General features: G+C 46.4%; 1 protein-coding gene across 1 annotated transcript in view; it reads right to left on the bottom strand.

Annotated features, from left to right (window-relative positions):
• Positions 1–23,183, bottom strand: part of LOC144829022 (uncharacterized) — a 384,583-nt gene that overhangs the window by 47,834 nt on the left and 313,566 nt on the right. The window contains exon 13 of the mRNA XM_078687737.1: positions 20,964–21,066. Within this exon, the coding sequence (XP_078543863.1) occupies positions 20,964–21,066 (103 nt within the window). The remainder of the gene's footprint in view (positions 1–20,963; positions 21,067–23,183) is intronic.

Here is a 23,183-nt window from a genome sequence, read left to right as displayed (position 1 = left end):
CAAGCATTCCAACGAGCTTACAGCACATTTCCTGTACTGTAAAGTAACTTGAATGCTTCTACAAAACCAGTACACACCGTATCTTTAAAAGAATTATTGTATTGGAAAATATTACTTACCTGCTACTAAGTAAATCTTGGTTCTAGTAATAAAAATAACAAAGTAACAACCTTTTATACAAACAATTTGTCTGGATTCCGTATGAGTGTGTGACATCATTCCTTGCCGGAGTGTGTACAACAAAGGTTGAACAAAGGTTACCTTCTGACAAACCTGACGGCTCAACTCCACTACCACAGAGGAGAGCAAGCTATAATCTACTTTAGCATCTGCTATACCTCTGGAGATCCAATGGACTCTGAACACCATACATCAATTTGGTATAGTATATACAGAGCAAGCTTTCCACACTACCTAGGTGACATGTTTGTACTGCCTTGGAATTTGCCCCTTACTTAACTCCCGGAGACTGGTTCTGTAAGTCGCTGATAAGTACCCATATGCAGTACAGGTGTTTTTCCACATAGGATAACATAACAGCTTTAGAGACGGTACTTACCCAATAAAGTAGTTATTGGTTTCTAAAAATATATAAAATAGATGCTATTTTTCCAAACTGGTGTGGATCTCCTTATTGAGCATGTGTGTATCATTTATTGTCTTGGTGTGAGAAACAAATGTCTAACACTCCTCCTTGAGAAGGCTAAGGCTGCTAGACCACACTACTACAAAAAGAGCACCCTGGGATTGTTAAAGCAAGCCCCTGTCTACTCATAAGGGATACCTAGACTCTACACAATATATCGCCTTTTTTATATTATATGAAGAGAAAGCTTCATACAATGTGCTGTTCATTATGCCACCATCTACTGGTTGGTTCCGGGACTTAGTCCTCTGTGTCCTTTGTTTGTTGACTTACCACTTGGAGTGTTGCCCGTCCCTCTCGTGAGGTTGGCTGCCCAATCCAGGAACCCTCTATGCTAGGTCACCATCTTTAGGGTCTTTTCTCATCTTGGAGACTTTATTTGCACCTTAGCCCCCCAAGTGCCCACTTTTATAATTGTATTTTTGTCAATTACTATTAGCCATTTTTTTTCTTTCCACAGTTCGCTGCATATAATCGCAGCTGTTCAGTAAACTAAGTAAACAATGGCAGCCGCACAGCTGGCCAACTCTTAGTCAAACATAGCCACTTTTCCGGATTTATATTAACACAGGCGCTGCACTTTAGGTTGCAGCTCGGCGCCTGCTGTTTCACTCTGCTGACTGCTCATCTCTCTCACCTCTATTTTCTTGCCATCACTGGTTGCACTCTCTCCTCTATGCTGCTAGTGTAGGAAGCTGGCTCTGTATATACACTATACCAAAGAAAGGTATAGTGTGTCCAGTGGTTTCCCAAAAGCTTACAGAGGTTGAAGTAGAGAATACCCAACTATAAGTGGTAGTGGGAGCGAGCAGTAAGGCTTTATCAGAGGGTAGTGTAGGGCATTAATTGCACACAGGTAAGAATTGAATTCACACACCCAAAGACTGAACTCAGACCAATTGTTTGTATAAAAAATGATTTGTTATTTATTTTTAGTACCAAGCCAGACTTGGTCCAAGTAAGTAAAATAATAATTTTCTCAAGTAATACAGGTGAATGCAGTTACAGGTAGGTCAAATGTCCAGAAACAGTTGAAATTGCTTTTTAGTTACTTTGCAATTACTTTTTAAGTTACTTTTCAGATTACTTTTTCTACTCAGTGTGATATGCCTAGATATCACACTGTCAAAGTCAAAGTCAAAATATATGTTTATTGTGACCATAGTCTTTAAACAGTACAGTGACCATAACGCAGAATGGAGTATGCATCATAAATTCATACACTTATTATATTTTTTTTTTTAAACTTGTCCGTTAAAAAATATCATACACACCATTATCAAAAATACAAAAATCAGTAAAAATTACAATTATCTTAAAACTTATTTTATATATTAAAACCTATTCACATTCTTATCACTCCGGACAATTTCATTCCGCTAAAAACCATACAGTACTACATGTTATTCTTTGGCTCTCAGCGCACTCAGGGCCACCTTTATGAATTTCCCGAGGGCAATTACAATATCGATGTAGGGGATTTGTGTTAAGAGGCTGGCCGCATGTGACCTTGTTTTTACATCATATTTTATGAAGACTGGACGCAGCCAAAGTTTCCTATGTTCTAGGAGTGTCAAACAATCTAACAAGATATGCAGCAGGTCACCCTTAGTTCCCAAATTACACCTGCAGCAACCTTCCTGATCTAACATTTTTATTTTAAGGTCTCTGTTTATTAGACATGGATTGATCCCAATTCGAAGCCTCAAGATCTCTTGCCTGTAACCACGATTGGGTAATCTATCAAGGTATGGGAACCAGTTATCAAGGGACCACACATTTAACATATGCGCCACTGATTTTTTCTTTGTTAAATAACCTATATCAAGCAATTTCGAGACCTCTTTCGCCCTTTGCTTCAGATCACCTTTGGTACTAGGGATTTGATATGATCTCAGGTCCAAGTCGATCTCAAGTGATTTACAGATTCCCTTCAATTTTTCCCTACTGGTCTTTGCCCATTTTAGCTCGCTTTTCTGAATTTCTTTGCGACACCAGTATGCTACTTTTTTACTTTCAGGATCTTCTAATCTCTTCCAGAATCTGATCACAGCCATCTGGGTTAATATCACCCAGGACTATGTACCTATTTCTGTTCTGATGGCTTGTATCATAGCAGATTGGGGAAGTGATAAGAGCCTTTTTATGCAATTCCCCTCTATCATGTCCCAAGATCCCTTACCGCTCAAATAAAGGATCTCTGCGCCATATAAGACTTGGGGGGGGGGGGGGGGGGGATATCATTGCATCAAAGGCTCTAAGCATTGGTCGGTGTGACATCTCACCATAATCCCCATTGAACCTTTTTAGGCCACATATGGAGGAGAGTGCCTTTGCTTTTTGCGTTTCCAAATGGGTATTCCAATTTAAAGTCCTATCGAACCATATACCCAAATATCGGTACTCATTTACTGTCTCTAATTTGAGGTCACCTATGTACCAACTGAATCTGCTTGACTTTTTCCCGAAGCATAGGGTTTTAGTTTTATCCAGGTTGATAGTTAAAAATTTACTGGCACAATAAGTATTGAAGGCATTAAGCTTCCTTTGGAGGCCTCTCTCAGTCTGATCTACTATCACCAGATCATCCGCGTACAATAGGCAGGGTATCTTGTTTCCATCCATTTTAGGGCTGGCACTACCCTCCACCTCAAGATATGCCGGGAGATCTGACAGAAAGATCGAGAAAAGCTGGGGGGCCAGCACACAGCCCTGTCTTAGCCCATTAGCGATGGGTATTTTAGGAGTTAGGGAGCCCCCCGTATCTTTAATTACTTGCCCCCAGTTTTCCCTGTGTAGTTCTGTTATTATAGTCAGGAGGTCTTTTGGGATATTTAACCTCTTTAGTGTCTCCCATAGGCAGGCCCGATCCACAGAATCAAAGGCTGCTTTGAAGTCGACGAAACAGCAGCATAACTTGCCGTTTTGTTCCGTCGACTTCCTCGCCATCGCCCATAAAGCAAACCCGTGGTCTATTGTCGAGTGGCCCCCTCTAAATCCACCCTGTTCTATGGGAATTATTTGGCACTCATCAACCCATGTATTCAGTTGTTTCAATACAATTTTAGAGAACACTTTCTCTCCTATATCTAGGAGATTAATCAGCCGATAATTTTTCGCACTGGGACATTTCCTGGATAAAAGGTGAGTAAAAGTTTATAAAACACGGTTTCTTAGGTTTCCATTCAAAACATCCTCAACACGCTTTTCAGAGTAAACCAGTCAATGCAATCCTATGGAGAACAAGCATTAACAATTATTATTATTATATTTAAGTTTATAAAGCGCTCAGCTACCCGTAGGTTTCACGGCGCTAAAACAAACAAGAGAGGGGAAGTCAGAAGAAGGGAACTACATGTTAAATAGCCAGTTTTTTACCTGCTTGCGAAATCTAAGATAGTTGGGTTCTTTTCGTAGCTGGAGGGGAAGAGAATTCCAAAGTGAAGGGGCTAGCCAGGCAAATGAACGGCCTCCCATTCTGGCTTTTCTAATTCTAGGCACTGAAAAAAGAGGTTGGCTAGATGAGCGCAGAGTGCGGGGGGGGGGGGGGGGGGGGGGCAGTGGCGGTGAACCAGGGATGTGAGATATGGTGGGGCCAGACCAGTATGTATTTTGTGCATGATGCAGAGAGCCTTGAATTTCGTCCTGTTTTCGATGCGGAGCCAGTGTAGTGTGCGGAGGGAGTTAGAGGTGGAGGAAGTGTTGGGTAATTTGCAAAGCAGTCGAGCCGCCATATTCTGGACTGTTTGCAATTTACGAATCACCTCTTTGCTGGCACCCAGGAGAAGAATGTTACTGTAGTCCATTCTAGAAGTGATTAGAGCCTGGACTACAGTTTTCTGGGTGTCCACAGGCAGCATCCAGATAATCTTGCGCAACCACTTGATTGTGGTGCAGGTGGAGGAGGTTTTGACCACATGGCTTTTCATTGATAGTTGGTCGTCGAAAATCACGCCTAAGTTGCGTGCTGATTTAGAAGGAGTGGGTGGGGTGCCCATTAGAGCGGGCCAGTGTTGGGGTCCCCATAGAGTAGCATTGTGGCCGAACAGAAGAAGCTCTGTTTTCCCCCCATTCAGTTGCAATTTGTTGTCCAACATCCAAGCTGCGATGTTGCTCAGTCCTGAACTGAGGGCAGATGAGGGGGCATGTGAATCTGAGGAAAGAGAATAGATGATCTGGGTATCATCTGCGTAGGAGTAGATGGTGAGCCCAGCTTGCTCCGCAATAGACGCCAGAGGTCTGACGTATAAGTTGAAGAGCAAGGGGCTCAGGATGGAACCCTGTGGGACTCCATACGCAGATGTAAAGGTTAGGGAAGCGGATGAGGAAGAGAAGACTTGGAAAGTGCGGTCAGATAAGAAGCTAACGAGCCAGTTAAGAGCTGAGCCGGTGATGCCAGATGATCGGAGGGCATTGATAAGAATGGGGTGGGAAACCGTATCAAATGCGGCACTCAAATCAAGCAGAATGAGTGCCACGGTTTCCCCCTATCAACTCGGAGGCGGAGGTTTTCCGAGACTCCCAGCAAAGTGGATTCCGTTGAGAAGCCGGATCTAAAGCCGGATTGTGATGGATGTAAAATTCCCCTTAACTCCACGTGGGTGGAAAGTTGGGAGTTAATGTGTTTTTCTAAGATTTTAGAAAAAACCGGGATAAGTGAGATGGGGCGGAAATTAGCTAGAATGCTGGGATCGGCATTAGCCTTTTTTTTAATAAAGGCATTATCATCGCGTGCTTCCATGCGGAAGGTACGGTGGCTTCTCTTAGGGAGGAATTTAGAAGATCCATGATGATTTCTATGGAGGAATTGTCCAGCTTTTTTAGAATTTGGGGGGGAATAGGGTCCAGTGGGGAACCGGATTTGATTTTGCGGATGTCGGAGAGGGTCTCAATATTGAGCAGATCCCATGTGCCGATCAGCTGAGCAGTTGAAGGATATGTATCAGATGTGAGCCTAAAGTCACAGGAGGGCATGGGTGCAGAGGAGGGGTTCGGCAGAGAATGGGTGGGGCTTTTGTCCTCTGGTGTCCCTTGATCGAAAGATAAAATTGAGACTGGTAGGCTGGGCAAAGAGGGGAGGGGAGATGAATTCCCAAAATTGGAGTAGATGGTATCAATTTTGGCGATGAAGAATTCAGCCAGTGAGTTGCATTGTTCCATGTTAAGACAGGGAGCTTTAGGTTGACACATTGCGTCGAGAGTTTTTGCACTACCTTGAAGAGTGTCTTTGGACGATTTTTTGCTTCAAGGATGGTATGATTGACATGTTCAGCTTTGGCAGTTTTACATAGAGAGTGATATTTTGCTAAGGCGGCTTTATAGCTTTGCTTAGAACATGAGTCATATTTTATGCGCCATTTGCGCTCCAGGTTTTTGCAAATGTTTTTTTCTTTTTTTTAAGGTTTCGGTAAACCAGGGTGCAGGTGGATGATGAAAGTTGTGCGATTGCATGCGCAAAGGTAGGCATGTATCGGCAGCCTGTGCAAGCCAGGTATTTATGGTGGCAGAGGTTGCAATACTAGTGTCTTCCATAAGAGGTCTAGTATTCGAGACAAGAATTGAATTTGTTTAGGTCCAGTTTATTCCAATTTCTGGATAGTCTGGGTTCTGTAGGGTTGGAGGGGGTATTCAATTGCTGACCTATTTTAATAGTAGAGGTCACCATATAATGGTCAGACCATGTAATAGGTGAAGGAGCCTTACAGTCAATGGCCTCCAGGTTGGAAAAGATGGGGTCAAGAAGGTTCCCTGCTTTATGCGTAGGGCCAGAGTTAGGTAAAGAAATATTTAGAGCAGCCAGGTCTTGTAAGAGATTGCTACTGGTAATACATGAGGGGTCATTCAGGTGCAGTCTGAGGTCACCGATGATGGAAAAATTTGTTGTGCTCTGAATTAGCGGTGCTATATACTCAGAAAGGGAGGCTGCCCAGGAATTCGCTGGGCCTGGGGGGCGGTAGATGAGCAGCCCGGAGAGAGTAAAGTTGGGAGATAGCGAGAGCTGAAACAGACCTGCCTCACAGTTAGGTAATACAAAGTCTTCCCATTTGCAGAAGTGTAGTCTGTTGTAAATTAAGGCTATACCTCCACCTTCTTTTATTGGTCTATTTTTCCCAACATAGGTGTAGTTGTCGGGGAGAGCGTCAGCAATATCAGGGCCAGAGTGGTCTTTTAGCCATGTCTCTGTAAGAAAGAGAGCTGCGGGTTTCTCCGAGACAAGTAGATCGAAAATTTCTCTCCTGTGTTTGCCCAGTGATCTGCAGTTTAAGCTGATCAACATCCTAGTTTGAGTCTGGTCAGTAACTGTCGATTTGGGGCGTAAGGGAGGGAAGTTTGAGGCGGCTATGTTGGTTATAGAAGGGAGGGAGGTAAGAGGGAGCAAGCACATAGGACAGGTACAAGGGGCACAATGAGGATTCAAGGTAGCACAGTGGGCATGCTGGGATGGCATGAGTTTGAGGAGGGCTTCCCTGGAATAAGTGTAAGATAGCCCTAGCAAGGGAGGGCCAGGGGTCAACGCCCCTAGTCCCGGCGCGGACGGGCACAGACGGCTCGCCTTAGGCGCGCAAACGGCGCGCCCGCTTCGCTCGTCCACTGCGCTTCCTGGGGTTGCACATTTATGTATGTGTGCCAGAAGATGGACAAGGGGGTGTGTGGCCTCCAAAGCGGGCGTGGCTAGCGGCCTCGCCGCTAATGGCGGCGGCAGGAATTCACTGATGACACAGGTCCCAGAACAAACAGCAAGTATTTTAAAATCAATACAAGTTTAAAAGAATGTGCAAAATAGCTGTGGTGCTTCCTCCCGGCTTTCCGCCTCAGGAGGAGTGGTTTTTGCAAGCGCTAGCAGTCAGCGCTCTTAAGTACAAGTACAAGTGGGCGGCGGGGAGGGGGGGAGGCGTGGCCTAAAAAGTGGGCGTGGCTAGCGGCCTCGTTAGCTTCTTATCTGACCGCACTTTCCAAGTCTTCTCTTCCTCATCCGCTTCCCTAACCTTTACATCTGCGTATGGAGTCCCACAGGGTTCCATCCTGAGCCCCTTGCTCTTCAACTTATTCTCACTGCTCCATCAGGATTCAAGCAAGCCGGGCCGAAGAGGCTGAAATGCCAGAAACCGGTCCCCGGTAGCTTGTCTCCTTTCTGGTGAAGAATTGGCTTGGTAGTTTGGTCTGCCCTGTTCCCATGATGTACTGGGCCAGGGACAGACTAATTTGCATATAGCCAGGTTCTGAGCTGGGATGGGGCAGGGAGATAAATAACGGTGATGGATCAAGCCCTGATCTTTGGACTGGGTAAGAGTGGTCTGCTTAATTCAGACACTCTGTTCATCACCACCCCCTTTTCTGAATCCTTCAACTTATACGTCAGACCTCTGGCGTCTATTGCAATAGGTTTCGCCTTTCATTAAGTTAAAGCCATTTGCTTTGCTATACAATACCATTAGCAAAGCAAATGGCTTTCACTTAATCATAGGCAAAACCTATGGGGCGCAAAGCTCACTAAGAAATCACAAACTGACATTTTTGTATTCCCGCCTTGGCCCTGGTTGGAATCCGGGATTTTTACTAAAGTGGAGGCCGTGGCTTTAGGAAAGAATCTTCTGTGAGCAGGCAATGTTGAGAAATGTGCAAAATGTGGAAGACAAAAAAACGTGTTCAAATATTAATGCCCGCTGCAGGAGTCAGTGGATTTGGGGTGTCTGGGGGTCCGGTGGAGGCATGGGTCTCTGTGACCAGGAGAACCACACGGGGCCCTCTTTCACTCAGGAACACGCCATTCTCCAGATATATGAATGTATTAAACAAATAAATAGATAAATAAACATATATATATATAAAGTCTTTGGTGGTCCCCATAATAACATTTTGGCCGGTCACTCAACAAAGACAGGGTCCTACATGTCTGTGTCAACAGAAGGCATTTGGTCCCTATGTGTGGGCAAGCGGCCGGGGAGCACCTGTTTGTCTCGATCGGCTGGTATTTATTTATTTATATAGCGCTAGAATCGACTCCCGAAGGAGTATCTCTGTGCTTAAAACGGACACTTAAGGGAAGTTTACGATCCTAGCATACTTAAGTGCGAAACAAAAAGGTCTTGAACAGTTTCCTAAATTTAGTGTGTTCTGGACATAGTCTAAGAGACAGGAAGTTCATTCCAGAGGCGTGGGCCAAGGTAGGAGAGGGCATTCCCTCCCAATCTTGCCCTCTTGATGGTTGGAACTTCAAGAAGATATTTACTGCTGGAGCGGAGGGCACGTAAAGGAGTATAAGGTGTAAATTTCTCCGCCAGATAGGAAGGGTCCTTGTACTGGGGTGAATGTATGACATTGTTCTACATTCTGTCCATCAACTGTGTTTTTTGCAATTTTCACCCCGAGTGGGCTGGGTATGCTCAGACGTGAGTCCCAGGCTCTCCACACCACTGGAGTCAAGCTATCCAGGCTGAATGAAGGCTGATAGCCAGAAACCGGTCCTTGGATGCTTGATTCCGGTCTGGGAAAGACATGGCTTGGTAGTTCGGACTGGACTGTTCCCATGAGGCACAGGGTCAGAGCTGATTTGCATATAGCCAGTGTCTAACCCAGGGTGGTGTGGAGTGCAAAAAAACGATGGATTTAGGCCCAGATCCTTGTACTGGGGTGAATGTATGACATTGTTCTACATTCTGTCCATCAACTGTGTTTTTAGCAATTATGGATAACACAGCCTGTTTTAAACTTGATCGGTTGGCGGATAGGTAGCCAATGGAGCATCACCAACAGAGGGCACAATGGCGACCTAGGTGGCGCACTCTGGACTAACCTTGCCGCTGTATTTTGGACTACTTGTATTCTGCTGAGTAGGGTATCATTAGCTGAAATCAGCAGCCCATTACAGTAGTCCAAGCGGCTAAGCACTAAAGCCTGAACCAATGTTTTCCGGGAAGAATCCGGGAGTAACGGAAATACTCTCTGGAGCATTCAGATTACATGGAAGCATGAGCCAGCTGTCTGATTTACTTGCTCTTTTAGACTTAGGGCTTGATCTAACCGGATACCTAGGTTTTTCACCCCAAGTTGGGGACAGGATTGGGGCCCAGGTCTGATGGCCACCATTCAGGGGTCCACAAAAGAGGGGCCGCACCAAAAAGCATCACCTCTGTTTTTCCCACATTACATTGTAGAAAGTTATTAACCATCCACTGTGATACAGCTCGCATTCCATCAGAGAATGCCCGCTGGACCGCAGCTGTTAGTATGCTGCGTGGAAATAGGAGCTGGGTGTCAGCATATGAAACGGGTATAAACCCGGATGACCCCAGGAGACCGGCCAGGGGGGGCGACATAAATGTTAAAAAGTGTAGGGCTCAAGCAAGAGCCCTGTGGCATCCCCTTGGTCAGTTCCATGGGAGTTGAACGAAACGAGCCAATGTTAACACTCTGCGAGCGGCCAGACAGAAAACTTCTCATCCATGACGGGGCCGGCCCCCTTAGCCCCACCTCTTCCAATCTTCTGATCATGACATCATGGGAAACTGTGTCGAACGCCGCGGATAGGTCCAACAGCACCAGAATAATAGAATGTCCCTTGTCAAGGGATATTCTGATGCTATCAGTCACTGAAAGAAGTGCCGATTCGGTGCTGTATTTGGGCCTAAACCCGGACTGGGAATGATCTAAACATCCAGTTTGTTCGACAAAATTAGACAAATAGGTGTTAACGTGTTTCTCTGTTAGCTTGCTCAGATATGGGAGAAGTGAGATGGGGCGGAGATTCGACAACTCGGTCCATTGGGGTTCTTACGAATGGGTCTCACCTGGGCCACGTTCCAATCCTGCGGCATCAGACCCTCTGTGAGGGAAAGGTTGACAAGGGACTGCACCATAGGGCCAAGTTGTTTGGCCAGGGATGGGAAGATTTTAGCGGGGATGTAATCGGACGGCGAACCAGACTTAATCTGGCCCATCAATGTATCAACCTCAGTCACAGTGATGGCTGGAAAGTCAGTGAGTAGCACAGGGTTGGTCAACTTAAAGGTCTGTAAGGACGCGGGATTGCCCAGTAAGCTTCCCGTCATCATGATTTTATCATATATCACCTCTATTTTATGGGAGAAGTATGAAGAATTATCGTCACACATCTGCTGGGAGGGCAAATCGAGACTTTCACATGCCTTTGGTTTAGTGAAAGATTGTAAAATTCAATACAACATTTTTGATGAGTTTCCAGCCAGTATTAATTGTGATATGTGCGTTTTTCGTGCAGATTGTGTTTTTGGGATAGCTAGTCAAAGAGGTAGTATTGGATTCTATCCATCTCAGTGTGTGTGTGGTCCTCCAAACCCTTTGCAGCTTCCTACACACTTGCTTTTGCAAACGCAGCTGATCTGTGAACCATGCTGCCTGGGGCTGGTTAGAACGTTTGTAAATGTAAAATGTAAATGTACAGGAATTTATATAGCGCAAATCACCGAGCGGTTTCTAAGCGCTTGCTTAGGGAACCCGTCCTGGTATTTCCCTGTGAGATAACCCCGGCAGGGTATCCGCAAGGTGAAAGCCAGGCATCCCGCCGCGAGGGGCCGTTGTGGAGATTAAGCAAGCTATTGCCCAGAGTCGCAGAGTGTGAACCCATGAATCGAGTAGGCACCGGAGCGAGAATTGTCGAGTCCATGGACATTTTAGGACTCAAGACCCTGCCGAGCCGGGAATTGAACCCTGGTCCCAGGCTGACCTCTGCTTCCAGGTCTGCCTCCTCTAACCAGTGAGCCACACTTCTCCACGTTTAATACACACTTTCATAGAGGCTATCTGGTCGATCGCCTTGGCAATCGCCAAATTATATTCAAGTAGGGCGTCATCAATATTATCAGCTACTTTGAGCTGAGGTTCTATGAACGCATTTTTAAACTTTTTCTGCTGAGACCTTGTGCCACTGTCTCCGCAAAAAAATTACTTTCAAGCCCTGTTGGTCGCTAAGTCCCAGGAAGTGACGTTATGGGTTTTATAAGTTGGTCTGGGTGAGGAGGGCGACATTCTGGCCTACATTCCTTCATAAGTTCACACGCGCCTTCATTTTAGTGTTTATCGGTTACGAGACAATTTTTTTTAATTCATGTTTTTAGGACTATACCAATGTGCGCCGCGAATGGGTACTACACTACCTCTGTGGGTCACTATAAGGGCAGCTTGTTGTGTTTTATGGATTCATGTTTTCAGGACTGTACCATTCTGCAGCACAAGTGGGTACTTTCTGTTGGTGATTGGAGACCGGGGGTGAATCCTTAGCTTCTAACAGTTGTAAAGGTTTCCATTGGTTGGAAACATTTGGCTCTGTATGTGTCCGATGTGACCTGGAGACCTGAATGTCACCCTTGTATTTAGTTACAAGTAATTAATTTATTGTTCAGCCTAAGTGAACTGAACAGTACATTTCCAGGCAAGGAAATGGTGCCCTGAAAGCTGCTTGGTTCACTAGGCACTAGAAAACCATGCAGCAAGCTACTTTCCAATACTATTCCTCACATACACTCTTACCAGGGTCTCAGACCCACAGAAGGGCATCCTGTCAACTGACTCTACAGCAGGGGGTCGGCCCTTCTACATCTAACACGCGCTGCTTTTTCCATTAACCCTTGAAAATGACTGCCTAAAAGTTCAGAAAATCCGTAAAAACTCTTTTCACCAGGCCAGGTGTCTCCTGAATCCCTCCAGGTTGGTGTCCGAGACCCTGATGCCCACCTCACCTCGACTTTGACGTTTCTCGTTCAGGGGTTCACGTTTGTTGGCAGACATGCATCGCTGTAGGTTGACGATTGCTGCCGCCCTCGCTTTTATCACTTGGACACAACAGTCATTTGTACTCCCCTGACCTCTCCTTCAAAGCGTTCCGTGGCCGGCTCTTGGAGGATAGCGCTGCCTTAGCCCCACAATAAAAGAATCTGCAAAGCTTTCTAACAGCAACTGCACCAAAAATAAAGAAAGTAAAGCCGCCCTGCTACCGGAGTACCAAGTAAAGCAAGCAAGAAGTGCAGTAAACATGCAGTGAGTTAAACGATTGGCGCTACGCTTGCAGTGCTGTCCCCGGGTTGGAATCGCAGCAAGCGTCCATCCCTGGCGTCGTTACATCGTATAACAGCAACATCCCTTATTTATAATGCACTAAAACATTATTGCGCTGTAAAGCGCTACTTTAAAAAATGGTGGTTTTTACCATCATAAAAGCAGACAAAATTACAGCTAATATTTATAACATTATTGTGAGAAAGTGGCTCTATATATACTTGACCAGAATAAGGTACAGTGTGTATAGAGTCCACAAACCCCAGAGGTAAAAGCCAGGTGTGACCTTACTCTCTAAAGTGGTAGCTTGGTCGAGCGGTAAGGCAGTACCAGAGGACAGTGTAAAGCATTTGTTGTAACCATTCAGTCCGCAAAAGGTTTCAAACACTCAAAGACTGAACTCCAGGCCAGTTTTTATATCAAAGATAGTTATTTTATTATTAGATCCAACAGGTATCAAAATATACTGTTCTCAATATGAGAGGTCTCAGATGAATACTTTGCAGAAAGGCAATAAGCTTTGTAAACACAATAGGTACAGGGGTTGCAGTAGGCAACACAATTCTACACTCAATTTAGCACTGAGTTCAATGGGTTTTCCTATATAAACACAGTTGATTACTTTGTAGATTACTTTGGTAATTCCAGGACTGGATCCTAGATTCAGACCTGGGGTCTAAGCTAAAAACAACTTAGTAAAAACGTTTTAGTTATTGCAGTGATTTTTCAAGAATATAAAGCTGTTTTAAAAGTTCACACTTAAAAACTTTACAACAGTAATCTGGCAATGTTACCCAATGGGAGAAAATTCAGGTTGCAGGTAAAGTACGATCTCGTTACTTTTGTAATCCAGTACTGGGCTCTTAGGTCCAGCACTGGGGTCTCAACTTAAAACAGGTAAGTAATTGCGTTTCAGTATTTCGTATGATTTTTAAAGAATATTTCCAGTTTTCAAAAGTAGACAGAAGAAATTTCATAGAAAAGCAGACAATGGATCCCTATGGAGAAAATTCAGGTTACTTTTGCAGTTCAGTACTGGGCTGCAAGGTACAGTACTGGCTTCTCCCCTGATCACAGGTGAGTACTTCGGAATTCAGAATGACTGAATATTTTAAGTTTCCAAAACTTCACACTTAAAAGATTATTCGAGTCAAACCAGTCAATGTTATCCAATAGCAAGTAAGTGAGTTACCAGTTTCCAGGTGAGTACTAGACTGGTGAAGTTAAGGTTCTGGGCATAGACTCAGCGGTCCCCCAGGGTCAGGTAGGTACAGTTGGTTCACCCTCAGCGGCACAGGGGCGGCCGGGTGCAGAGGTAGTTAGGCCCAATGTTATCCAATGAGGGGCAGGGGGCCTCCGGTTGGTGGCTGCTGGCTAGCAGGCCACGCGGCTGTGGGATCGGGGCTCCTGGTCACTTGCTCAGGGCAAATGGGGAAGTAGGATAGGGCAAAGGTGGCACGGCCAGTGGCAGTCGGGCAGCTGGGTGCAGGGTGCTTTTGAGCCGTCGGGCGCTCAATTTTATGCAATCGGAAAAGGTAACAAACGAACAAAGGCTGCAGGCTCGGGGACGGAGACTCTTCAGGGGCGACCACCACTTCAAGAGGTAAGTTGGGATCTTGGAGCACAGGTAGGTACCCCAAAGGAAGGCACATGGGGCTGTAGGGCGCCGGGGTGTCTTTAGGTGTCGGGAAAGCTTACCCTCAAGCTGGTCGCGGTTGGAGGGGCCCCTGGTTCTGAGTCTGCAGGCGTTTTCTGGTTCGTCAAGGAGGGTCTTTGGGCACTGGACTTTGGGTCCCAGTCGCTGTGCGGATGTCCTCGTGGTCTTGGATCACAAGCCGGGCTTGGCGGGTGCAGAGTGGGCTGGTCCGGAGCTTCCTGGCTGGCACCAGGGGTGTTGTTGCAGCAGAGCCTCTGCTGATGGGAGTCCCAGTCTTTAAGAGAGTCAAGGCAGGCAGGTCCTCTGGGTATCCCAAGGTTGCTGTCTGCTGGAGTCGCCGGGGTTTAGGCAGGAGCAGGTTCCAGGATCGACAGGCCGGTAGGGCGTCAGCGGCACACCTCCTTGGGTGCATTTCCGGTGACGTCGGCATGCTTCCTGCGGAAGCTCCCACTCTTGGGCGCCATCGTCGGGTTCTTTTTTTCCATGTTTCTTTCGTTTCCGAAGTAATGGCAATGTTCTATTTAGGTGATATTTTACCCCTTGTACTTTTAAAGTTTTTTTTTTTTTTTTAACCACCTCTTCTCGCTCCAGCCTTATCTTTCTGGCGGAGGTGGGTGGGTTCGCTAGTAAATCCAGAAAGATCTTCAAGCTGCAAAACTACACCGACAGGTAAGAAAACTATTCGTTTTGCAGCGTGAATCTTTCTGGATTCACTATGCTGTGCATAGATTTTGTAGCGGTTTCTCATTTCTGTGGCGGCTGGGTGGAAGATGAGCGTTGGTTATTGAATATGTGCTGGAGCACCTTTTGTCCGACCTGTGCTTCCTTGTTCATCTGTATATCCACACAGTAGTGCTTCGTGAATGTGTGCACCGAAGCCCATGTTGACGCCAGGCATATGTCTTGTATGGGTGTGTTAGCTAGGAAAGCTATTGTAGCACCCTTTTTCCTAGTGGAGTGGGCACGTGTCCCCTCTGTTAGCTCTTGTCCTGCACGTTTGTGGCAGAGTTGAATTCTCTGTGCGATCCATCGTGCAATAGTTTCTTTGGTTACTGCCTTGCCCATGAAACTGTTGGCGAATGACACGAAGAACTGTTTTGTTTTCCTGTGTCCCTTTGTCCTCTCAATGTAGTGCATGACTGCCCTTCTGGCGTCCAGGGTGTGCAGAGCTCGCTCTGCGCTAGTGGTTGGTTTTTGGAAAAAACTCGGTATCTGTATAGACTGGTTCATGTGGAATTTGGACACCACCTTCGGCATGAAGTGTGGGTCAGTCCTCATCACAACCCTATCATTGTGTATTTGTATGTAGCGTTCTTGTAGCGTCAGCGCCTGAAGCTCGCTTACTCTGCGTAAGGATGTTATTGCAACCAGGAAAGCTGTTTTCATAGTTAGCATCTTTAGGGAGACCTTGTGAAGTGGTTCAAAGGGCTCTTTCATGAGTTCCGTTAGGACTATGTTCAAGTTCCATGCAGGTGGCGGCACCCGCTTGGGTGGTGCGATCCTCTTCGCTCCTTCCAGGAACCTCTTCACCCCCTGTGATGTGAAGAAACTCTTGCACGTTTCTCCCCTTGTGTAGGCGACTATCGCTGCCAAGTGAACTCTTAAAGAGGATGAGCTAAGGTTCTTCTCCAGCAAGTGCGTCAGGTACTTTAGCACTGTGGAGTCCTTCTTCATTTTATTGTGAAGTCTTTCTTTTCTGCACCACATTGTGAATCATTTCGCAACATAGCACTTCGAGTGCTGGGCCTTCGTGCCTCCCGAAGGACCCTCAGGGTGCTTTCTGGCAGTCTCAAATGTGCGAACTCTATGTCCTCAGGAGCCACGCTACTAGGCTTAGGCTCTCTGGCTCTGGGTGTAGCACCTCTTCGTTCTGCATGGAGAGTAGGTCTTTCCTCTTGCCGAATCTGTGGGTTGCACACTGACATCTCCATGATCTGCGAGTACCATGTCGGTCTGGCCCACTGTGGCACGACCAGTATCAGGGTCATGTTGCTCGCTCAGCACTTGCTCAGCACTCTGTGCATCAGTGGTATCGGGGGAAAGGCGTAAGCAAATGTCCCTGACCAATCTATCCATAGGGCATTCCCCAGGGACCCCTCCTCGGGCTGTCTGGGTGCGAAGTTTTGGCATTTTTGCATTCCGGCGTGTGGCAAACAGGTCCACTGATGGCGTTCCCCATCTGTCGAACAGCCACCTTGTCTCTTGAGCATTGAGCTCCCACTCGTGGGATGCCGATGTCTGTCTGCTGAGCCAATCTGCTTGTATGTTGTCCTTCCCTGGTAGGTGTATGGCTAGCAGGTCTATCTTGAGAGGGATGGCCCATCTCCATATCTCCTGCGCCAGCGTTGAAAGCGGGGCTGACTGTGAGCCCCCCCTGCTTGTTGATGTAGAACATCGCGGTGGTGTTGTCTGTTTGTAGCAACACCTTGTGCTTGTACAGTCTGGTTTGGAAAGCTTTCAGTGCAAGGAAGATTGTCTTCAATTCTAAGTAATTGATGTGCTTTGTCGCATCTGCTGGCGTCCACAGTCCCCTCACCTTGAGCTCCTCCATGTGAGCGCCCCATCCCTTCAGGGATGCGTCTGTGGTGATGGTCACTGTTGGCGTTGGAGGCTTTCCCATTGTTATGTTCTCCATGGTCCACCATGTCATCACCTTCTGCACTGCGTGCGTTACAACCACTAGACCCTCCCAACTGCCTGTAGCTTGTGACCATTGCTCCTGTAGCCATTCTTGAATGGGTCTGATGTGGAGACGTACATTTGGTACAAGGTGGATGCATGATGCCATCATCCCCATGATCTTGCTCGCAGTCCTCACTGTCCGAGCTTATCCCTTCCGGTAGAGGCGAGTTTCCTTCACCAGCACCCTCGCCCTCTTCTCGCTGGGGAACACCTTGCCCTGTAAGGTGTTGATCTGTGCTCCCAGGAAGATCTTCACCTGTCCCGGCTCCATTGATGATTTCTTCCAGTGGATGGAGAACCCCAGTCTTATGAGCGTGCTCGTCACTGTATGTGCGTGCTGCTTTTCTGGTAGGAGTTTGCTTTCACCAGCCAGTCGTCCAGGTAGGGGTATACGTGTATTCCCTGCCTTCGTAGGTGCGCTGCGACTGCTGCGAGGCACTTTGTGAAGACCCTTGGTGCTGATTTTAGCCCGAAGGCTAGTGTCGTGAACTGGTAGTGGCTTTCTCCGATGGTGAACCTGAGCATATGCTTGTGCTTTCCGTTCATTGGGATGTGCAGGTAGGCGTCCTTGAGGTCTATCGTGACCATGAAGTCCCCGATCTGCAAATGCGGGAGCACCTCTTGCAGGGAGGTCATTTTGAATAATTGCGTTCTTATGAATTTGTTCAGGAACCTTAGGTCCAGAATGGGTCTCATTGTCTCGTCTACTTTTGGTACCAGGAAGTACGTTGAGTATATTCCCTTGTTTCCATCCTTGAAGGGTACCCCTTCTATGGCCTGCTTCTGCAGGAGTTCCTTTGCTTCTTGCTGAAGACGCTCTAGCTGTTTGCTTGCTAGTGGTTTTCTTTTTGGTTTTCTGCCTGTTGGCCTCCCCTCCAACTCTATGCAGTATCCGAATTGGATGATGTTGAGGATCCATTTGTCTGATGTGATTTCTCTCCATTCTTGGAGGTAAAATCTTAATCTTCCTCCCACTGGTGTTATGTGGTCGTAGATGTCTAGCTTGTCTTGACCCCTCTGTACGTGCTGCCCCCTGGGATCTTTTCTGTGGGCGGTCACACAGAGTTTTTTGAAGTCACTTAGAGGCGGGCTGCTGTCCCCCTCTTCTATTCTGTCCACCTCCATTTCCTCTCCCTCGAAAGGACTGGCCTCTTTGTTGGTATTGCCAGGACTGCTTCTGCTGACCCTGCTGAGCCTGCGAGTCTGCCTGGTGCGTTTGTTGGAAAGCCTGGTGTGATGTACCTGGCTGGTTTCCACCTCTCCCGCCAGGCCTCCGTGACGGGGTGCCCCTTCTGTTGCCTTTGAACTGCAATGCTCCCATGGACCTTGCTGTTTCGTTATCCTTTTTTAGTTGACTGAGTTTCTCATCAACTGTTGTTCCGAAAAGCGTATCGCCGTTGAACGGTGTGTTCAGGATGCTGTGTTGCACCTCTGGTTTGAAACCTGAAATCCTGAGCCAGGCGTGTCTTCTTTCAGTGACACCCATCATCATGAGCCTGCAGGAGGTGTCTGCTCCATCCAGGGCCGTCTTAAGGCAAGAATTTGCTGCGTTCTTCCCTTCTTCAACCAGTTTTTCGGCCTTCTGTCTGGCATCCTGGGGCAGGTCCTTCACCAACTGCCCCAGCTCCTCCATGATCTGGTACATGTGCCTGTTTATCAGGGCGTTGGAATTAGCCATGCGCCAGCGGGTCGCGGCATTCCGTTCGATCCTCCTGCCCACCAGATCCATCCTCTGGCTCTCCTTATCCGGTGGTGGTCCAGAAGTAGTGGGTACACGTTAGCCCTCTTCCTTGCTGTGGCCGTGATAATGGAGTCTGCGGAGACCGTGCCCTGAATGTAGGGTGGGTCTTTTGAGGAATGTTTGTATTTCTTCTCTGTTCTGGGAGTTACTGCCTTGCATGTTGCGGGCTCCCTGAATGCTTCCCTCCCTTGAGCCAAGACGCTGTCGAGCATTGGTAGGTACTGGCTCCTTGTTTGTGTGGGGAGCAATGTCTCTAGAAGGAAGTCTGCTTTCTGCTTCTCTTCGTCGAGCTTGAGTTTGAATGCCGCTGCGGCAGACTATCACCGAGTTGTAGGCCCCGATGTCGTCCGGTGGCGAGGGCCTCGAGGGATATGTGTCGACTGCCTCCTCCGGGCTGTCGGTGTCGACATCTAGGTAATCCACCTCCTGTAAGTCAGAGGGGGCCGACTCTGCGTCCGTCCTGCTGTCCTCTTCCTCCCCATAGTTGTAACTATCGTAGGGATTCTCGTCCACTTCCTGGTCGTCGACCACCTAGACGTCCGGGTCTTGTTCCTTGGCGACCTCGTCTTCCTCCTCGACCACCTCCACCACTGGTGGCTTGGTCTTGTGTGGAATCGTGAAGGTTTTTATCTTTGCGTCGAATTCTTTCTTCCGCTGCAAGATGTTTTCCATTTCGGCCTCGAGGCGCCTTCTCTTTTTCTCCATCTCGGCTGCGTGTTCCGTGTCGGATGGTTCGGCCGCTCTTTTCGGCGGTTGGCTCGGCGCCGTGCTTTTCGGTGCCGAAGTTTGACGTCGACCCGGATTTTGGGTCTCTGGTCGGCGTCGGTAGTTTAGGGTCCTCCCTCGGCGTCTATCGTTCCTTTTCGGGGACGATTTTCGACGACTTCTGCTGTTCAACAGCTCTCGGCGCCGGGGACTCCATCTCAGAGGATCCGCTGGGCCTGTGAGTACTCGCGGACGACAGATGTTTCGGCGTCGGCGCTTTCGGGGCCTTGCCCTCGTTTTTTCGAGACTCAGTCTCTCGGGTTCTTGGGGGCCGGAGAGTCTCCTACCTAATCAGAAGTCTTGGTGTAATCGGTCTCTACGACCGTGTAGCTGTCGTCTTCGGCGGCAGCGTTGTCCTCTTCCTCGGAAGACATCCCCAGATCGTAGAGGGACGGAGTCGGGGCCTTCCCTTGCAGGGTGGCGTGCGCTACCCTCTGTCTTTCCCTCACACGAAGGGTCTTCGGGGCGAAGGCGGAGCAGGCGTTGCAGTCCTCGCTTTCGTGATTTACCGGTAGACAAAGGTTGCATACCGGGTGCTGGTCCTTCTGCGCGTACTTGTGGTGGCAGTTACGGCAGAACTTGAACGGCGTGTTGTCCATCATCAAGCGCTTAGGGCCTCCCTGGTCGCGTGTTCGTCGAAGATCTCGATGAATTCACCTTCTCCTTTGCCGACTCCTCGTCGATGAAGTCTCATGGAGTCTTCAGATGACTTTTCTTTCTAATTTCAGTATTTTCCTTCTTTCTCCAAAAATGTCTGGAGCCCAAACGGGAACGATCCAGACCCGACTGCGGAAAAAAAGAATCTGAAGATGGCGCCCAAGAGGAGGTGTGACGCCGACGCCCACCTGGGCTACCAAAAAAAAAAAAAAACCCCAAAGAAAAGACTACGAATCCGGACCCAACCACAAGACCGCGGAATAATGCACAGCATAGTGAATCCAGAAAGATTCACGCTGCAAAATCTTACTTCACCAGAGGGAGCCTTAAGGAAGTGATTGACTCTAAATGTTAAGATACCTTTTCAAAGATCATTATGGAATCAACCACTAGATTTGCAGCACATGCAAAGTATGTGTATCCATAGCTCAGAGCTTCAAATTAAGGAGAAGACATTTTTTAGGGCACAATCACCAAAAGAAAAGAGGACAACAAGATACACCAAAAAGGATTACATTATCAAGTGTGGAAAAAGGAGAAGGGAGAAAGGTATAGAAAGTTGAAGGACATGCTGGAAAGTAAGAGAATGCTGGAAGGAGGACGAGGGACAGATAAGTTAAGAGATGTAAGCGGTGAAGGATGATACTTATTAATGAATGAGGAAGGGAGTTTCATGGTTTACTCCTCTGGTTCTTGCAGTGCCATGGGTAACAATAGAAGAGGCTGAGGAGTAATGCAGATTTTAGAAATTCCAAAACAACGATACAGTTTGACTTTTATAATACCTGGAGGGCCAAATGGATGTTCTAACAGTGGTGGGATAGCTGGGTTGGTTTGTGAAAGAGGTTCAGCACCACTCCTTGCTCTGGCGACCTTCTCAGCATGTGCCTTGAAATACAAAAGTAGTAAGTTAAATTGTTTTTCTGTATGTGTAGGACGGCAGTAGTTTAACCATCTACTAAATAAAATGAATCCTATACTGCAACCACAACACTATTTTTTTTAACTTGCAATCAAAGGAGGACTAAGGGTCCTTGAATCAGTCAGTTGTTACTGGGTAGTATCCTGTTGGAAACTAGCTAACAAGTTGCACCCCAATCAAAGGAACAATTATTGTTTTTTTAAATAAGATAATCCAGTTATTCCCATTGGACAATGGACTCTCTGTAGGAACTCTATTTGTGCAGTCATGAACCACGCCACCAGAAATTGGAGCGGTCAGGAAAATGAAGAGTCGTGTACACCAGTGTAAAAGACTATAACAGAACCAGAAGTGGTATATCTGTAGAGCTGCCATTATCCCTCCAAACTGTGCTCAAGTCCAGGAAAGCCTGGAGAGTCTCTTTGATGTTTTGATTTGTGCAGGGCAAATATAATTAGTACGATCTGCATAATAACAGTTCAGCCAAAAGCCTCAATGTCACAGCTAAAAACAAGATCACCACCTGGGTCAAGAATGTGATCCATCACATTCATGCATGGTTTTTGTTGATTTTGCATTGTCTCAGGCTCATACTGTGCCTCTAAAGTGCATACATCTTGTGTAGGGGTCTGGTTCTTCCCAATTTCGAAAACATCTGAACCATATTTCTAACTATTGAGGTTTCGGATATCTTACAGACTGAAAAAGCAGTAGAGCTCAACACTGAACTCAAATGTTCCTAGAGTACTGGGGTCACCGGGTGACAACAGTGGGTGTGCCTGGGATGTGAAAAAATTAAGTAAATCATCTAAATATCTTGCAGTTTTACATAACATCTGTTCAATTCAATTAACTTTATTCGACCATAGATGATAAGACCATAAAAGAACAGAAATTCATAAAAAGCATATTTTGTGATATGATACATTCCAACACATTTCAATAGATAGCCAAACATAAGTCTTTCTAAAAACAGTCACAATTTAAAATAATGCAAGACTTTTTTTCTAGATAATATTGCCCTAAGAAACCTTGCTAAAACCACATAGTAGGAAGCAATTGCAGATATAAAAATGGCGGTGTACATTTCTTGAAATTTAAAGATTTCAATATAGGGCAATAAAGGCTCTCCTCATATCAGTGTATAATTTACAGAAAAGCAAAATGTGAATCGTTGATTGTTTCGACATGCTGTCACAAGGACATAAGATTAAATCCTTTGACCAATTATTCACATTTGGGAATCTCGTCAAATGGTAAAATATGTCTAGTCTAAAATGTGTTAAGACAAATCTATTGTGTGCATTTAAAATGTTAAAAAGATATGGTGGCATTGAGCAAGTGGTTAAAATCATTTGGTTATGATAGACCGAAGATTTAATTGATTCCACTGATAGTGTCAGATCTTCGAGGTGTTTTAGGCACTGTGATTTTAGTGCTTTCCTTTTCTTATTATTCAAGGAGACCAGTTAAAAAAATTCCAGATGACTGATGTCTATCATGAAATTCTTAATGTACTTCAGCCATGGAACATGTAATGAGTGGTCAGAATCGCAACAATCCTTTACTAAAGAACGATTAAATTCCAGGTGGCCTGAAGTCCAGATCTTGTGCCAAAGGAGGACTGGCTGAATCCTTATCAGCTCCGTGAGATAAGTAGTACCCAGTTCAGAATGGCACACAAAATCTGAACAGCTAGCAGGAAGCGCCAGACGGAATTTAAAAAAGGCATTTTCAATCACCTGTAGAGGTTCCAAATTTACAAAACCACACAACATTTTGCATTATACAGTTTTAGCTTTTTTTGTTTGTTTACAGACTGTTTTCCTTGCAAAATTACACAGGGCAGCTATGTATCTAGTAAATTGCAGTTTGTGTCTTAATGGCGCTTCTCCAGTTCCCATCGTAATCTAATAAAATACCCAGATAAGTAAAAGTGGGAGTTCGTGGAATGCCCTCCTTCAATGCGCAAATATGGCACATTTTGGTGGAGCTTTTGCCTACCTTCATAACGAAAGTTTTACTTATATTAAGTCTCAGCCCCAAATTTTCCATAAAATGCACAAAGTTATCAAGAAGTTGC

The sequence above is a fragment of the Lissotriton helveticus genome, chromosome 4_1 (assembly GCF_964261635.1).
Source record: "Lissotriton helveticus chromosome 4_1, aLisHel1.1, whole genome shotgun sequence".
In the NCBI taxonomy this organism is placed as follows: Eukaryota; Metazoa; Chordata; class Amphibia; order Caudata; family Salamandridae; genus Lissotriton; species Lissotriton helveticus.
The sequence above is the reverse complement of the archived record's forward strand: the minus strand, read 5'-3'. Positions and strand labels throughout refer to the sequence as shown.